At 36.8% G+C, this 18,561-nt stretch overlaps 1 protein-coding gene across 1 annotated transcript; it reads left to right on the top strand.

The window, feature by feature from the left end:
* The first annotated feature begins 16,370 nt into the window (after positions 1-16,370).
* On the top strand, positions 16,371-18,014 carry Ir7a (Ionotropic receptor 7a). The gene is made up of 2 exons (XM_070110316.1): positions 16,371-16,911; positions 16,964-18,014. Exons 1-2 carry the CDS (start codon positions 16,468-16,470, stop codon positions 17,969-17,971), a joined length of 1,452 nt encoding a protein of 483 aa, XP_069966417.1. The 5' UTR covers positions 16,371-16,467; the 3' UTR covers positions 17,972-18,014.
* The last annotated feature ends 547 nt before the right edge of the window (positions 18,015-18,561 follow it).

Genomic DNA, 18,561 nt, shown 5'->3' with positions numbered 1-18,561 from the left:
TTTTGTGTAACAGCGCGTGCTTGTGCATAATTTAGTGAAAGCTGCTGCTCATGCGGCCACTCACATGTTGTGCCACAAAATAAATGAGAGGCCAGGACACGTTCTGTATTGTGTCTAAATACTTAACGAGCGTATTTTACATAGGTTTTTTCTTTTTCGATTTTCTGTAGTTGCAAATAAATATATGCATTTGGGAACATGATGTGCGCCGGATGCTTGCGTACAACAGCAACAACAATATTAAGGGCAACGTTGGCAAACTATGTCATGTAACAATTCTTACACATTCTTGTAGTTTATACGCTTTTTTCAAGCTAACAAATTTGCAGAATTTTTCTCTGTGACGCACACCTATAGACACACCTACACTTGCACTCTATACTTGCGTGTGTGTGTGTGTGTGGATGGAAGTTGACTTATTTATTTGCTTGAGATTCGTAGGAGTTGCTGGCTGCTAGACTGCGTCCAGTCACACCAACACATAAACGCTGCCAAATATTTTTATTAAGCGTGTGTTTTTGCGTGTGTGTGTGCAACCTCTAATACATGCACACTTGTTCGGCGCCAGCAGTTAAGTCACAGTTTATGAGCACAAGAATGTGTAGAGGAATTTTTGATTTATGCACTCGTCGCCGACGTCCTCGCACTTGTCCTTATTGACTTTGTTAAAGTTGTTGTTTTTGTTGTTGCTGCTGGTGTTTTTCACATTCATTGCTTTAACAAGTTGATTGCCAATGCTTCAGTTGTTGTTGTTGGCCAAACACTTGCATTCCTGGTGTCCTTGTCCGTTGCCAGCGGAAGTGGAGACAATTTGTTGAATGTTGAAACTTTGGCACACAGCAAGCGTCACCTGCCTAGGCGGGGAGCCAAGAAGCAGGGAAAGGACTTTGTCGTCGCAGGAGTAGCTGCGCTGCTGCTGGCGAGTTGTTTAAGTGAAAAGTTTATGTTGGAAATTTAATCCATTTAAACGCTTCTGTTCGTCGGTTAAGTGCCGTCAGCCAATGACCGTTAAATTGTGTGAACAATGGCCGCCTTAAGTACACGAAGTGCTCGGTTTCGTCTTAATTGACGGTTTTATTGGCATTTTTGAGGGTTTTAGAGCTCATTCCATTATCAACAGCCGCCAGTACGGCTGTTACGAGTCAAAACAGGCCGACCGATTAGCGAAAAGGGGGGATGAGGAGTGGTAGGTGGAGTGGCTTAAGTGCGGTAAATGAAGGAAATAGCACAAAATGAAGCATTAAACAAAAAACAAACAAAAAAACCATTGAAACCGAAGTAAGAAGATGAAAAGGAAAATAAAGAAAACAAAAGTAGAACGACGGATAATGACGGAGGCTGACGAAGTGTTTTGCTGCAATGTTAACATTTACAATTCAATTAGACCAATTAACGGTAATCTTGGTAATGTCGACGCAATGATTAGCAATTAGAACGTAATTAACAAGTACAGCGCAGGATACATATACGCACATGAACTTCCGAACAAGATAACATGGAAGAGAATCTGGTAGAGCTGTATATTAAAAAAAATTGAAACTTCGACAAGAATTACAGAGTGTACAGGTTGGTTGAAAAGTTTCTGCGCTCGAAATTAAAAAAATACTGTTTTTGGTACAAAATATATTTTTATATTCAATATAATCTCCCTTAACTTCAATACATTTATTTCAGTGATTCTCCACTAATTTTATGCCATCCCTTGAAAGAATTATTTCAGGTTTCTGAAGAGGTAGTAGTTGCTGGGAGCCAAATCTGGTGAATACGGTGGATGCTCAAGCAATTCGTATTTTAATTCGTTGAATTTTGTCATTGTCAAAACATCTTTGTGATCTTTCGATAAAAAAAGGATTTTTTGTGGCGCAAACCACACGAATTTTTTCATCCAGCTGATCCAAAAGGCCGCAATAATTTTCAGAGTTGATAATTTCACCTTTCTGCAGATAACCAATTAACAAAACTCCAATTGCGTTCCAAAAAACTGATGCCATAACTTTCTTTGCTGATCGTTGTAACTTCACCTGCTTTGGAGCTGAACAACTAGCTTCAGTCCACTGTAAATGTTCTTGTTTCAATTTAGGATCATGGTGGTACGTCCAAGCCTGAAATTAATTTTCGATCCAGTTCTTGTTGAATTGTTAACGTGTGCCGCACTAACTTTCCAAATAGATTTTTAAAATATATCATTAGCAATTTCACGCTTAAAGTAAAACTTGGATCTTCACTAATAATATTATGAACTTGCTCAATGATTTCTGGTTTGGTTGCGGTTCTTAGTCGTTCTTTGTGTCGATCTAATCACCGCGCGATATTCAATTGTTTTCCATATTAAAAAAATACTCTGACACGTCAATTTCAAATGTAAATGGGGATAAATTATTAATTTCGATGTAACTCAAAATGTGAATCTTAGTACTAGGTTCTACCACAACGGACTGGCGTTCTAAGCTTTTCAAGTGAGATCTCTGCTAGGATCGACCTCTTAACCTAGTTCTAGGTTATAATATCTATATCTGTAGGGTATCACATGGGCTCTTAGAAATGATGGGTATGCCAGAAATATGTGTGGATTACCTGCGACCAGGAAGTTCGAGCTATAGGCTTACTGCTTAGAGAGGGCTTTTTGGAATGGGTATATGCAATTGATCAACCCTTTAACTACCATGTTTTGATTTTCCAATACGGATTGATGATATCTTAATTTACATGTTTAATAACATCTTAAAATTACTAAAAAAATTAATTAGATATAAAAGGCGAAGGCATGAATGAAACAAGCAACATTTTTGATTAAAAATAGTTTCAGAACGAAATATGAACATTTGCGTGAGGCCACTGATGCTCCACACATACATACATATATGGTACACTCAAAATTGTATATTTTCCAATTGACCGAGTAGGCTCATACAAAACTCAGAGCGTTGCTAATTCTCGGATTTCCGCCTGGTTTTGAGAAATTGCATTTTTCGTTGCCACAAAGCGGCTCAAATCTCCCACACACACACACACACACAGCCGCAATGGGATTCAGCAACAAAAGTGTATGCGGTGTACACAACAACACCACAATCGTGTGCATTGCTGCGGGGCAGCCGAGTGTAAGAGAGATATTTCGCAATCATTCACCAAAGCTTGAGCATTTTACGCAGCTGTTAACGACTTTTATGGACAATTAAAATTTACAACAACAAAAACAAAAAAAAAAATGTGGCACTGCGAAAAAAGGTGCATGAGTGTGTGCAGGCCTCAAGACGACTGACCAACAACAATTAGCAGGCGCCGCAATTTGTGTGCTCATGCGTGGTAAAACAAGCGAATTCGCAAAGCACAGATTTCGGGGAATCAGCAAACCGACGGATTTGTGTGGAAAATCCTTACTAAAATGTGATTCATGCTCATACATATGAACAATTATTTAAAAAAAAAATAACAAAGAAGATCTTTATCTTGATTTTGACTGGTCAGTATGACAGCTATATACTGTAGTAGTCCGATCTGAATAATTTACTCGTAGATTGTAGCGTTGCCTTGGATAATAATCTTTGCCAAATTTCATGAAGAATAAAAATGTCGAATAAATATGTTGTTTATACATATGTATATACAGACGGACAGACAAACCGACACGATTGAATCGACTAAGCTCGTCACGCTGATAAGTGTATCCAACATTTTCTTCTGCGTCAGAGTATAAATATGCGATTGTATTTTGCTGATGAAGAACAATTTAATTCTGACTACCAAAATCGGTCATGAGCTTTTTGTAGCCCTTTGGGACTGCTTGTATTCTCGCAGAGACAGATTGCAGGGTAGTCGCGCAATTCATCGTTTTTACGTTTATTTCATCGTCAAGATCTGACCTAAATGGCTCGCAATCAGCGTAGTAATATACTTGTAAGTTCAGTTTTGTATAAATATTCGCTTTCAAATATATGGCTGACGCCAACAAGTGCCGTTTAGTATATTTCTAAGCAAATAAGAGGAAGAAGGATCTTTCTTTAAACAATAGTCGGTTCTACGTAACCGGAACTGAGCCAGATTTACATTTGGTGAATGATTACCATCTCAGCAGCATTCTAAAAAATTATTTGGGGAATGTGTGGAATGTGTGAAATGTTGGTATGAGCCAAATTTTCAAAACATTTTTAACATACATAGTTGGTTTCAATGTTAGACCAACGTTGGAGCAATCTTAAACTCTTTTCGTAACACTTGCGAAACTTTCAGCCAGCTTTATCACTTTGGTCCATTTGGCTGTAAGTTCGTTGACTTTTTGACGGATTGTGGTTGACATGCAGCGGGTCATTGAGTGCGGCGCTATGTCAAGAATTGAGCACATCTTTGTGGCTCATTGATTTCTGGTCACCAAACCCTTACTAAGCAGACCACAACAACAACAACAAAGCGCACAAACCTAGTAAATGTCTTTAAGTGCAATAGTGTGGCCCAACCCCCACGTCCTAACACACACGGCGTGCCACTGCAGCTCAATAGCGGTTGGCTGCTAAAGGCTTCGATTCATTTTCGGAAATTACATATATGTGCTTTCTTGTTGTAATATTACGCCACTTGTACTGCTGGCGGCGTACACACACGCACACATGTAAGCTGTGCTGCCACATTTTTACTTCCTTTTATTGCTTGGTTATTGTAGTTGTTGTTTTTCTGCCTGCTTTGTTGGATGTTAGCTCGCGGCTGCAACCGCAACACTATGGTAGCTGGAGAGGCTCATCAGTCAGCTCGAACTGGATGTACTATATATGTTTGTACATATTTGTATATATGTATTAGTATACCACATATATACACATAGGCGAATGTGTGCTTTAATGTTAGCTATGTTTGCTTGTCGGTGGCGTTATGATGATTCATCAATTTTGTTTGAAACTCAATGTTTCAACTTAAGCCTTTCGAGCTGTTAACCTTCCATTCGATTTTGTCTGCTTTTAGCTTTTTAGCTTGCAGTGCTTTGGCTGTTATTCGGACTCAATGACATCAAAGTGGCTTGCATGCCACTACATAAGTATGTGTGCATATTTGTGTATGTATATGTATATATCGTCATATTTAATTATACACAGCTATTCGAAAGAGTTTTGCATGCTTACAACGGTAAAGAGGCTTTAAAGCGGAAGCTTAGGTTAAAGCAAATGTGCGAAATAAAGGCTGAATGAACGCATTCATGCATTACTTTCACATTATTGCACCGTTTTTTTACACAAATTATTTTCAACTGTGATATTTAAGCGCTCTTTTTGGTGTTGTTTGTATGCGTCATTGAATTAAGTAAAAATTCATAATGCAAAGCAATAATTTGGAAATTGAAAAATCTTTAAAAGTTTTTTTTTAGAGAAATGTGATATTTATAGAGTTTAAATTTTTGTAATTCTTTGAGAGTTTCGTTGAAAATGTTTGCCGTTTGACCTCGATTTTTTTTTATATATTGGATCGCTGAGGTGCTTTAGCATGTTATTTTTAATAATGTTTTGAACATAATCAATAACTTTCAACTTGTTGTAAATTTATGTATATTTGTAGCTCTATTTATACCGAATTATTTATAATATACATATATTATATATATTTTTTTTCTATAACATCTTTACATTTTAGGTTTCTCTAAACTTTTCTGGTATATTTTCTTTAAGCGTTAAATTTGGCAAATTTAATGTAAGAGTTTTTTGAGTATTACATTTACAAATAGTTGGCAACACGATCTCTAATTGAAGACCACCCATGTATATACATATTTATCGCAAGGGATTCTTTAGCGCCTATTGTTTTGTTACTTTCTTTTTTTAATGGCAACTATATTTACTAACATATAAAAATTAAGAAAAACTCAAGTACTTGTAGGTTTTCACGCAAATCCTTTTTAATTTATTTTCGTAACTCTGGAAACTATTTACTCCAATATCTCGAATATGGCAAGGAGTTTTAAAGCAAAGTATAATATAACCATAAACACTCCTCTAGTAAACGAAATTATAGCATATTTATATGCATCTCCAAAAACAATGGGCAAACTAACTCTAGATTCTACTTGTATGAATAAAATTCAACAAATATTTATATCTATACACGTATGTATAAACAAATTCGACACAACTTTTGAATAATTGAAATTTATTTAAGGAAAAAAAAAAAAATTAAATAAAAATTAAAATTAACAAGTAAGAAAGAGCTAAGTTCGGGTGTAACCGATCATTTTAAACTTTTGCAATTTGCAAAGATCAAAGTAGGGAAAATATATTCAGTTGTAGCAGAACTTTATATTAAACTAGAAAAATGTTAATTTCAGCTGCACCGAAGCACTAATACCCTTCACGGGGTATCCTTTTGCTTACATTTAACCAATTATCTATTTGTTTACATTTGGGATTCTTTTGTGTACATTTTATGGGATCGATGCTCCTTTGTTTACATTTTATGAGGTCAATGAATCTTTTGTTTACATATAGCCAAGTCCACAACCTCTTTCTACATCTAGCCAAGTCCACTACCATTTTTTTCATTTAGCGAAGTCAACAACCTTTGTTTACATTTAAGGTCAATGAACCTTTTGTTTACGTTTAGCCAAGTCCACAACCTATTTTAGATTTACGAAGTCAACAACCTTTGTTAACAATTGGGTCCAATGACCCTTTTGTTTACATTTTATGGAGTCATTTGTAAATTGGTCAAATCGGACTCTGTAGCATATAGTTGTTAGTTTGTATGCAGCTATATGCTATAGTGGTCCGATCTGAATAATTTCTTCAGAGATTGCAGCAAAATCAAAATCGAGAATGGATTGCAGTTATGACTATTATTGGCGTTGTGTGGGCATGGTAGTGGTGGGGTTGCGCCCATTTACAAATATGAACTTCTTATGGTGCCAAAAAACAATCGGATTTCAACATGTCTCATCATCCTGATCCTTTTTATATATATATATCTATATATATAGCTTTACATATAACTCGATTAGTATTAGCTGATAGAAACAACCGTTAGATGAACAAAAATATTATACTCTGTAGCAACATGTTGCAAGAGTATAAAAAGAGTTTGCTGACATTTAAGTATGCTATATATACATATATTATAAATATGATGTAGGTGAAATAAATAATTTTTTGAAATGTAAGTTAAATAAATAATTTAAATAAATTAAATCTTATTCTTATATAATAACGTTAAATTCACTTTTCGATCTTTTATACTTGAGTAACAATATATCATTGGAGTCACAAAAAAATTGTGACCGTTAGAATTGGAAACCAAGGTGTGATAAGACCAACATATTTCCCATTATTCAGTCAACTCTTATAAAGGAACACTGCGCATGCCCACTCTCAGTGAGAGACAGCGTAACGGTTTTCCACTGCCGGTATCGTAGCGCTATTGAATGCATAACAAAAACAGTAAATTGCTGAGTGTTGTTGGCGTTTGGACGTGTTGCTCAACGACTGCATTCTTAATATTTCACGCCTTCATAAATGCTCGTTAATGCGCGTAGATGCTAAGACATTTTCAAAATTATTTCTAAAAAAAAAAGTATTTTAGATGTTGAGTATTTTGATAAATAGGATTTTTATGGCGAATTTTCCCTTTTTTATCTCAGTTGTTTTACAGATAGAGTTTGAATAGCCAGTTTAATTATGAAAATATATTATGCACCAACACACTTTAATCTATTTCCTAAAAGAGGTTTTCAAGTGAATTTATTTTAGTGCAATATCTTTTTCCAACACTTACTTTGGTAACGTGAAATAGCCACTAAAGATTTTCTCTCAAGTTTATATAACCATTGCCATGGTGGAAGCTACCTTTGAAGTCTTAAATCCCTGTCACAGATAATTTCACAAGTACAAATGAGTCAATGGTCAAAGTCAAGAAATAGTACTTTGCCATCACTGCCCTTTTTACCATCCCTACATTCCCGTTCTTTCACATTACTAAGTAGTGAAATTACGAAAGAAGTTTAGCTTAATAACTTTAACATAACCCTTATGCCTAAGGTCTCATATCTCCTGGAATATTTCTGCAATGTTTTCTTTGTTTCCGAACTTTTAATTACGGCTCACCTCGCTAGGTTTTTATCATACACCGATCCATGTAGATTAAACAGGTCACTAAAAACCGCCCCTCAAAGGAACCTCGCATCGCACGATCTCATTTAAAATTAACGGCAATGATCACTTAGAAATGTCGTGTTGTAAAAGACATGGTTCACATTACACTACTCAACAAATCTGAATGAAAAATTTGCGCCTGATATGCTAAGAGGTCTGTGTCATTATTTGAGGTGTCCTGATAACGAATTTGAGTTAAAAAATGTTCCATCACGTATAGCTTTTTTTGTCATTTTAGTAAATGGTGATAATTTGACCGCTACACCGCTTCACTATAACACAAAAAATCTTACGTGTTAGGAAATTTTTACCATAATTTTTGGTTTTAGCAATTCAAAATTAGCTAGAAACAGCCTCTAACTGTTAGAGTCGAACAACATAGTCCCGAAATTACTGTAAACTAGTGTTATTATCAGCACCACATTCAAATCGTATGAATATTTGCGAATTTTTCTATAATAAAACCGAAATCACTTGTTAGTCACTTGCATTCAAAGCAGCCAATGCAAACACCCTGTAGCTGCATCCAACAGTTCAATAGGTAAACAAATGTAAAAACGTGGCAAAAGAAAACCAAAAAACAAACGGTGAACGTGAAGTTGCTGCTAACGGTTTGTATTTGAGAAACGTGACTTTCAAGGATATGTGCGAGAATCGGCAGTCGGAGTTGTGGAATAGAAAAAACAGAAGCATTTCTTTATACATACTTACATTTTCAGGAATATAAGTAGTGTACTTTAACCAATATAGATTCGAGAAGATAGCGTAGTTAAAATGTGGAAATGTTTCACAAAAGGAATTAAACTGAACCAGATTAGAAATATTTCGACATCAGCACCACCTACCGGCTACATATAAACCTTACCGCGTTTCGTTCGTTCAAAAGCATAATTGGTTGTCTTCCCGGTTTTTGTTTTAATTTTTAAATGCGTAAAACTAGAGTAAGTTCTCCGATGTAAGAGTTTTTATATATTTTTGCATTTTTGTTTTATGACTATCATCTCGCACACTTTCTTTTATGATCCAGCCAATTTTCAAGCTCATCATTGCTTTCGTGGAAGCCTTCTTGAATAAGTGACTGGAGCTTTCGTGGAAGCTTTACGTGAGTTTATCGCTCTGCATATGTATATGTGTATGTATATTTGTGGATTAGTCCATGTATGCGCATCGAAAAACTGTTGCCGGAAGCTGTCATGCCAGCGCTCTGCTTATGCTCGTGCAAAGTTCAAAATAGACATTGCACCTCGACGGGACCACATGTGATGGTGCACACGTAAGCATCTTTGTAATGCACATTGCTATTACATATGTATTTGCAACGACCATGCAATCATGTATGCAAATAACAGTGCATGGTTTTCTCGGAGCTCGTAATCGTGAATGTGGGTGTTTTTTTTACGTTTAGCTTGTTTTGTTTCGTTTGTGACGTGCTTCTGTGATAATTCTTTTAATGACTTCGCATGTATATTGAATACTCAATAGATCTTTAAGGAATCATAAACAATAGAAAACTGAAGGCAATCCATATACTTCTTAGGGTGTACATTCAAAGGATCGAAACTACCGTGGATTGGATTCGAAATCACATCAAATTTGACCAATAAGTAGAAATTACTTATAGAAACTTGTTTCATGTGTGGTTGTTGTTGTGGTTTAGCGGCAGAAATCAGCCTTGAAGTAATTTGGTTAACTGCTGTCGAGTTGATAGTCCTTGGCTGGATAAAAATCCTTTCCGGTGAACGGTTTTTATGTGTGGTAATTAGGCTTGGTTTTCAATCGCTTCAACTATGACTTCAGTCTTTTAAGCTTTCGGTCCTAGTTGTAACATAAAAAGGACTGAAGTGGACAGATTGTGCATGAACTATTTCATGTTCACATACCTTCAAAGGGAATTAGGGAGAATTAACAAGACTGCTGCCAAATTAAGTGGATCTTATGGATAATATATTTTTGAAATGATCACGCTTCGGAAATGTCTTAAATTTAAGAATATAGTAATGCCGTAATAAGAAAAGTTCTCCGATTCGTTAAACAATCTTACAACTTTTACATCGCAGTATTTTTGGTATACAGTTAAGATACATTCCCCGAATTGGAAGAAATACACTCACAGGCTCGAGCCTCAGTTTCGGTTGAATATACGGTATATATTATTTATGTAATCGTAAAATAAATGCCTACATATATTTATGAGTCACGCCTGAAGACGAAAACCTTGCCGGCGCACTGCGGAAGTCGACTGAACGGAGACGGACTATCAGCAACAAAAACAAGACAACGTGTGACAACTAAAAATTATGCAAACCAGAAGGAAACAGAACTAAGCAAAATTAAATGAATTCATTACCATAAACAAATTTACTTAAACTGACAAATGCCGTGAGCGGATCGGTAGCAGTAGAAGGGCAACAGAGCAGCGGCAGCTTAGCATGACGCCGGCAACATGAAGTTCATTTTAAGAAGTTGTCAAAAGTTCCAGAGCATGAAGGATGTAGGAGCGCGGGGCGGGAAGAAACGAAAAATAAATAAATAAAAAATTAGCTAAGAAAGAGGAAAAATTGCAGTGAATAGATGCATCATAAGCATAAGCACACACATACACATGTTTACACATCACAGAGGCGCATATGCATAATAGATGCATATAATAGACTCACGTGCGCCCCTGCTTACAAAAACATGCACATATGCGCACATACCCATTCACATTGCTGACAAATGCACACACACAAAGGCTATAACGAGGTGAAGAAATATAACAGCCATGGAAGCAGTGAAGCTGCAGGCTATGCAAGCGGGGCGGCATGACAAGAAGTTGGAGCTGCACGAAGACAGTGGCGCTTGAGAATAATCAAATTTCCGACAAACAACCAGCAGCGCACATGTACTTGTGTGTGAGTGTTCATGTATGCAACTAAGCCCAGTGCGTGGCTTACATGTGGCTCGAGGAGGTACGTGAGGTTGAGGAGGCAAACAGACCGAAAAGACTCTGCTGTCAGCTTGTCCGCTAACAGGCATATTTATAAAATTCTCCACACACAAATACACATTTACTTAAGTGCAACACACTGCATTTTCCGCCTTTACTACGTGTGTATTTGTGAGGAGAGTCTCAAATATTTTTAAAGCGGCAAAAGTAGAAAATAAATTTTGCTTCTTCCACGAAAATTATTATGCGCAATGAATCATCAAGCAGTTCATTTGGCTTGTAAGCTAAAGAATTAGTTTCGTTTCTCGGAAATTTTAACATTTTATCATTTTTCCTTTTGTTTAGGTTTGTTATTGACAACTATCGAATACCTAAATTAAAGAGGCGTATGAGATCCCTTGATGGATTATTAGAAATATTTAAAATTGCTAACGCCGCTTGTATACTCGACCTTGTATTTCGAAATACTTTATAATATTTCGATTCACTAATTATCATTTTCTTGCTATTCTAATATACTGAAAAACGTTGCCTACATTTAAGGTCAAGTTGAGCGGCTGGTTGGCAAATTTTTGCGCAAGAAATAATCAGGGGCAATATGTAAAATATATAGTTATTTGGTATTTATTTGAACAACCCAGATTGGAAAAAGTCAAGTTCTGTTTTTCGAACATTTGTATGCTCTAATATTAAACTGAGATTATTTTCAATAACATCAATAATCACTAGTCATTGATTTTGTAGAGTGGCCACCATAAAAAACTAAGAAACATATTTCCGAAAAAAAAATTACATATTTTTCGAGTTAAATGCGATCTTCGGCGGCGCTAAGTAAAAAGGTCCTCCACTGTTGCAGTGATTTCAGCCATCTTTGTGTATGAAACCTAAAAAAATACTTCTCTCATGAAGATATTGTCCGTACAGTGACCTTCGGCCGAAAAATTAAAAGAGGACAAAATGGCGGCGTTTTTTGAAAAGGTTGAACTTTTCACTGTAATTTAGTAGTGATCGAACAAATTTGAAGTGTGTGTTTTTGAGAAAAAAGTAAATGTGTTTCAGATAGGTAAACTGATAGAGCTGACTGAGTAACTACAGTTTATAAGGCTGTAACTAAAAAAATATTTGAAATAATCATTTAGAATTTTAGTTTGGTATTTTTAAAAGTACTATCGAAATGTGCCAAAAACAAAATTTCACTATACAAGTAGATGAAGTGATTTGGTACGAAATTGGTTATAGTTTGATTATTTTTCAATAAATTCGATTAAGTTCATGTGAATTTTGGGATCGCTCACTCGATAAAAATAAAATTCGAGAACATATTTTGACCCTGAGAAAGCCTCTCGTTTTTTTGCTTTACTTGAGTTTGAAATTTTGTATGTAATGTACTAGATTTTAATAGCAAAAAATTTCAATCTAGTCTATGAAAATAAAGTACAGCCCAAATTTTGCTAATAAAATTTAAAGTTTCCCGTTAGAATAATTTTCATCAAATTAAGTATAATCACGCCTTTAGCATTGGCCTGCAACGACTTTGTTGCAAATGTTCACAGATTCATTTAACAAACGAAACCTAAACGGAGGTTACTCATACGCCACGCCGGCACCCACACCTCGGCTGTCGCTGTGGAGCTCGGCACGATGCGGCATTGAAAATTGCATCCGCAACCGCAAAAATTATTCGGAAAACTTTTCTTTTGTTTCCGTCTAGTGTTAGAAGGGGTAAGGGTAACGTTTTACCGCAAACACACAACGACGCATTGTTACAGCTCCATACCTATGCTTGTATATGAATATATACGAGTATGTATATGAGTGTGTGCATATGTTGTGGGTGTGTTTTAGTTTGCATAATCGCATTTACTCAAACATTTATGCTTAAGCGTGTGTGTACAGTTATCCATATATATTATATATATATATGTGAGTGCTGGTCGTTGCTTGTGTGCATTGCTTTTTGCTTCTGCCGCTGGGCTTGTGAAATGTTGTCGGGCGTTTATACCCTTCGTGTTTTTCGTAATTTAACTATTTGAAATATGCAAACAAACACATACACATACACATTTAAATGCAAACACACGCAAGGCAACCATGCAAGCGAAGTGCAACTTTAGTTTTGCGCTTTTTTGTGCGCTTTTGTTGGGCGAATATTTTTTGCGCCACAAAACCACAACTTCAGGTTAGAATTACTGTGAAAAAACAAAGGAGCGCAACTTGCCGTTGAAACTCAAACTAAAACCAAACCAAAAACGTTCAAATAATATGAAAGCACAAAACAGGCGGCAGCACCTGACTGACTCAGGCAGTGTGTGAGTGTGTTTGTGCGGGTGAATGAGTGAGCTAACTGCCGGTGGAAGTGTTGAGCGTGTTTGAAGTGTGGATTTGTTAAAGATCAACCGAGTGGCAGTGATAAGCCAAGTGAATGTCATTATTGTTTGCAAAAGTTCTTCACAGCTTTTACGCACTCACACGTCGTCACCAATACACATACGCTCACGCATACATTTGCGCCTGAATGCCAACACACGTCATGTCAGCTGCAGGTGCGCTCTGGGCGGTGCGGTGTGTTTGCGGCGGTCGCTATTCCCCTCATGTGCGAATTAGATTCTATGCTTTTTACCGTTATTTACTTGTTTGTTTATCAAGATTACTGCGCCCGTGTGTGTGTGTGTGTGGGGCGTATGCATTGTTGCAAACGATGCCGGTGTCGGATTTAGTTTTGCATATGGGAAATACGCATTTTTTCTGTCAGCTAAAATTTTATAACTGCGATCTCTCGACATTTACCGCTACGTGTACGTACTTGTGTTCTTATCTGTGTGGAACTCTTTGAACCGACTTCAAGTTACCTTAAAGTTTATTTTTTAAATGATTAGCAAAAAGTAAAAGCAAAAGTTTTGCATTTGTGCGATTATAGTAACGGTTGTCTTGAAATCTTATCTACAAAATATTTAATAAAGTTAGATAGAATTAGAATTTCAACCACAAATATTTCACAACCTTCTATGATGCTTATGAATTTTAATAATACTATATATATGGAGTGGCGAGTTGGTCCATCCTATTGCATCACCTTATAAATACGAAGTGGAGACTGTGCAATGTCTGCTAAAAACATTCAAGAGAGAATTTTTTATACATAAACATATTAGTCTCCATGCTCCAACTTAAGAAGAAATACTTACTAAAAATGGTAAGGAAGATTATATACTTGTATATGGTAAACTTGAAGTCATCGAGAAAATTAGTATATCCAATAATTCGCATTGTAGTGTAGTAAACTGAAAGAGAATAGTACCATTTCTATGCGAGTACACAGATTTTTAGTATATAAAATTTGAACTCCAATGTTAAATTAGTGCGTCGTTCCTTTGTAAAAAAAACCTTCTCTTATTATTATTTTTTCAACTCCTTTCTCTTTCTCAGCTGATACCGCATTAAATATTGTAGCTCACTTTGTATATTGTATTCACTCGAATGAAAATTTCACTATAATGATCTTTTTTTTTCCATAACCTTTTAAAGTTTTTTTTCTCAAACATTCTAAGTGCCATTTTATCAAATATTATTAAAGTCCACGGTTCTGCAACACATATTAGGACATGTTAAGAGACCTAAAATATGAATATAAATCGTTAACGAAGAGCTCGATTTCTTAGGTTCTTAGTCAGCTTAAGTAAACAGATGAACAAAATTGTGAAGCATTTTGCGGTAACGGTTTATCTGATGCTAAAGCCGTCTATCTATTCGCAGCTTTGTTGTACTTTAGTTTCGTTATTGCTCCTCGAAGTTCCCGATAATAAAGTGTAGAGATCAATATCACGTATATCAATCGATTTAACTACGGCAAACGAATGTCGGGCTCATATTGAAAACTTTTTAGAGTGCTATATGGCTTATGGTATGTAGCTAATAACATAACAGTATTAGCTGACATATGTTTTATTCACATAACGCTTGTTTGTATCATCTAAAACTATTCGAGAGAGATATCGAGTTATATATATATAAATGTTAAGAATGACGAGACAAGTGGAATTCCGAGTGACTGTCCGTCCGTCCGTCTGTCGGTGCAAGCGATAACTTGAGTAAAAATTGAGGTATCTTGGTCTTATTCCTTGGCACCCAAAGGGAGTCGGTATTGCAAATGGATGGAATCAGACTATTGTCAATAAACGAAAATTTTTAAAGTGCGCTAACTAAGCGCTAAAAGTAGTTTAGTACGAGTGATCGCAGTAGCCAGGGACACCTATGGGGCAAAACTTTATTAAAATTGGTCGTGGCTTCGCCCCTAAATGGTTTAATGTACATAAATTTCAAAGCGCCAAACCTATATCAACCAAATTTGCTGAGAAGCAGTCATTCTTCAAACTCTGTGAAAATGGATAAAATCAGATATGAACCACACCCACTCCCCATATAACGGATATATTGAAAATCACTAAAAGTGCAATAACTCACTGCATAAACGCGCCACAATCATGATGGTACGGTCACCAAACACCTGAAGCTGTTTCCCAGGCTTTGATTCTTGCAAATTGAAAGAGTATGAAATGTTCGGTTACACCCGAACTTAGCTCTTCTTTACTTGCTTGTGTACATTTCTTCCGCACCTACTCCATATCCATGACTAACTTACAGACCATGTGTTGATTATCGAAGCGCGAAAGGTCAAATCGATAGCCCAGGGATATGTAAATATTAATCGCTGAGAATTAATATGGCGTCTTATCGGCAATGATATTAAGTAATTAATTTGCACACTGCTAATTGAAAGTTGTTATAAATTCGAGTGCAGCAGGAAGCTAGTTCGCAGTGCACTTCTAGATGGCAGACATTTTCACTAAAATACAAATAGCTACAATTAAAGCCGAGCGACGATTATTTGCGAAATGTTAAAACAAATTTTGTACATCATTTTTGCGTTGACAATGGCGACTGAAAGCATGTCCAAGTCGAAGGGCAAGGAGAGGATTCGATTTTTAGTTGACGAAACCAATCGTGATCATGAGCTTTATGCCGACCTGGCGCTGTACATGGTGGAGCGCTACATCAGCGCGAAGACCAGCACCCTCATCATCATGGAGAATTGCGAGCACTGTTTACCGGGATTGCAAAATATGCATACGCGTATGTTGCGCTATTTTCTGACGCGCTTCAACCCCACCATGTCGCTGCAGCTGTTCTTCGGACTGCCCGAGGATAGATTGTGGGACTACAACATTTTCATTGTAGACTCCATGCACGCCTTCAAGTAAGATTCACCTGTACAGTTATTATGATGAAGGATTTATATAAAAAAATGTTTGTTGTAGAAATCTAAGTATTAACATTCCACAAACCAGTTATGAGCATCAGTTCCACTTCTTCATAATTTTAACGTTAAGAACGAAATCCAGCGAGATCGCGGCACACCATATGAGGGCAATATTTAACGAATGTTTGCGTTTCAATGTGGACAATGTTGTTGTGATGCTTGAATTGGATAAAATGAAATTTGGGTTTTACACTTACCAAGTGTTCGCCGAAGTTTACTGCCATCAAGATGAAAACATTCAGATTGTTCATTTCAACACATTTTTTAATGGCAGTTTGGAGCACGACCGCCTCTTTTCGCGACACTTGCATGATTTCCACGGCTGTCCGCTGTTAATTTGCTTGGAATTGGGCTATCCCTTACTCGGATTTCATGGCAATCTTAGCGACCCGCAGGATTTGCAGAACATTCACCTAGTGGCCGGAATTGAAGGCGATTTACTAAGGGATCTGGCTAAAGCAATTAATTTTCGCGTTAAATTTTCCATATCGAAGGAACGAGGGGTAATTGGCGAAAAAAACTACTCGACTGGCTGCTTTGCGGAGGTAGGCAAGTCAATGCATTTTGGCGAACCTCATTGTATTCGATCTCTTTTAGTTGGCTGCCGGGAAGGCGGACCTCGCAATTGGCTGCTTGAGTAGTACGGATGGCTTACGTCACGTTTTCAGCTACTCCCTCTCGTACTATCAAAGTCTGTATGTCTTTATCGTGCGCAGTGGCTTGCATTTTGGACCCATCAAGCAACTGGCACAGGCCTTCTGCGCGAATGTTTGGCAGGCGATTGGTGCTTGCTGTATTATCGGCATGATTTTCATTCGTTTCATAACAAGTTGCACCAGTTCGGCAGTATGCGAGAAATTGGTCGGGCAACGCAAACACAGTGACTCAACCAATTTGATTGTTGTAATGATGGGGAATCCTATTAAAATTTTACCGCGTCGAAATTGTGCCCGATTATTGCTTAGGTCCTGGCTATTGGCAACGCTGGTGCTGCGCAATGCATATCAAGCCAAATTGTTTGATAGTTTGCGCATTTCCAAACGTATACCGATACCGCGCACCATTTCCGGGTTGGAAGCACAAAATTATATACTCGTCACCGATAAGTATGTAGAATTCTATCCGAGTAATATGACGCGAATTATATCTAACATTACGCAACGGTATCGCATGGTGCAGCAGAGTGAAAGAGAACGCTTCATCACTACTTCCATGCTGGACACATTGGCTTGGCATAATCGACAAAATTGGAAAACCAGCTGCTTGACATATATCGAGGAACCAATTTATAACGTACAGATATCTATGTATTTCAAGAAACACTCTATTTTACGTTCGATTTTCGATTACCGCATCAAGCAACTGAGTTGGGGCGGCATTACGTCATACATTGGAGAGAAGCATGTGAAGAAGCAATTCCAGGTAATGAACGCGAATTCACAACACCGGCCGGTCATTAGCAGCAACATGTTGCGGGGCCTATATATGTTGTACGCAATGCTTATGGCAATAGCCTGTACTCAGTTTGCACTGGAGCTACTGGCCAGAAGATCGTCAAGTGTTAAACGAACCATGAACTGGATACACTATGTGGGTCGGAAGTAGCTTGTGAGTGGCATGAAAAGTTGTATTCTATGTGGCATGTTGCAAAGGGTTATATGCACTTTTTTGTAAATTTTGGTTCTCTAACTTCTAAGTAGATCCTTTTATACTTTTCAGCGGCCATTTCTTAAATAACAGCTTAGGTATTTATAATAATATTTGTAATCCTCCTGGGCGGTCCTGTGGTTTGTACGTGGTATATATAAGTGATGTTTTTTCCTATTTATAATTTATACAAATGAGAACCGATTATGTATCTGTATCTGTAGCTTCTTAAAGCAATGATTAATAATCGCTAATATGTATTACGCGCTATTAAGTATGCAATATCTATTATTTTGAAACCGGCAATTGGGAAATTGCTAAGAACGAACATTTTGGGAAATACTTATTGAAATCTGTACAGTATATACATTGCGAGATCTGTAGGAAATTTTGACCTAAAACAATGTTTTACGCTCGAATATATACAATTAAATTTTGCAAATATTCAAGAAACCTTCAATAATATTGTTCAATATATTCAAAAAAACTCATCTTTTAGAATGATACCAATATTTTGCGCCGAATTGTTTTTGGTAAACAAAAATAGT

The sequence above is a fragment of the Bactrocera oleae genome, chromosome 5 (assembly GCF_042242935.1).
Source record: "Bactrocera oleae isolate idBacOlea1 chromosome 5, idBacOlea1, whole genome shotgun sequence".
Lineage (NCBI taxonomy): Eukaryota > Metazoa > Arthropoda > Insecta > Diptera > Tephritidae > Bactrocera > Bactrocera oleae.
This window is presented reverse-complemented; position numbering and strand designations above follow the sequence as displayed.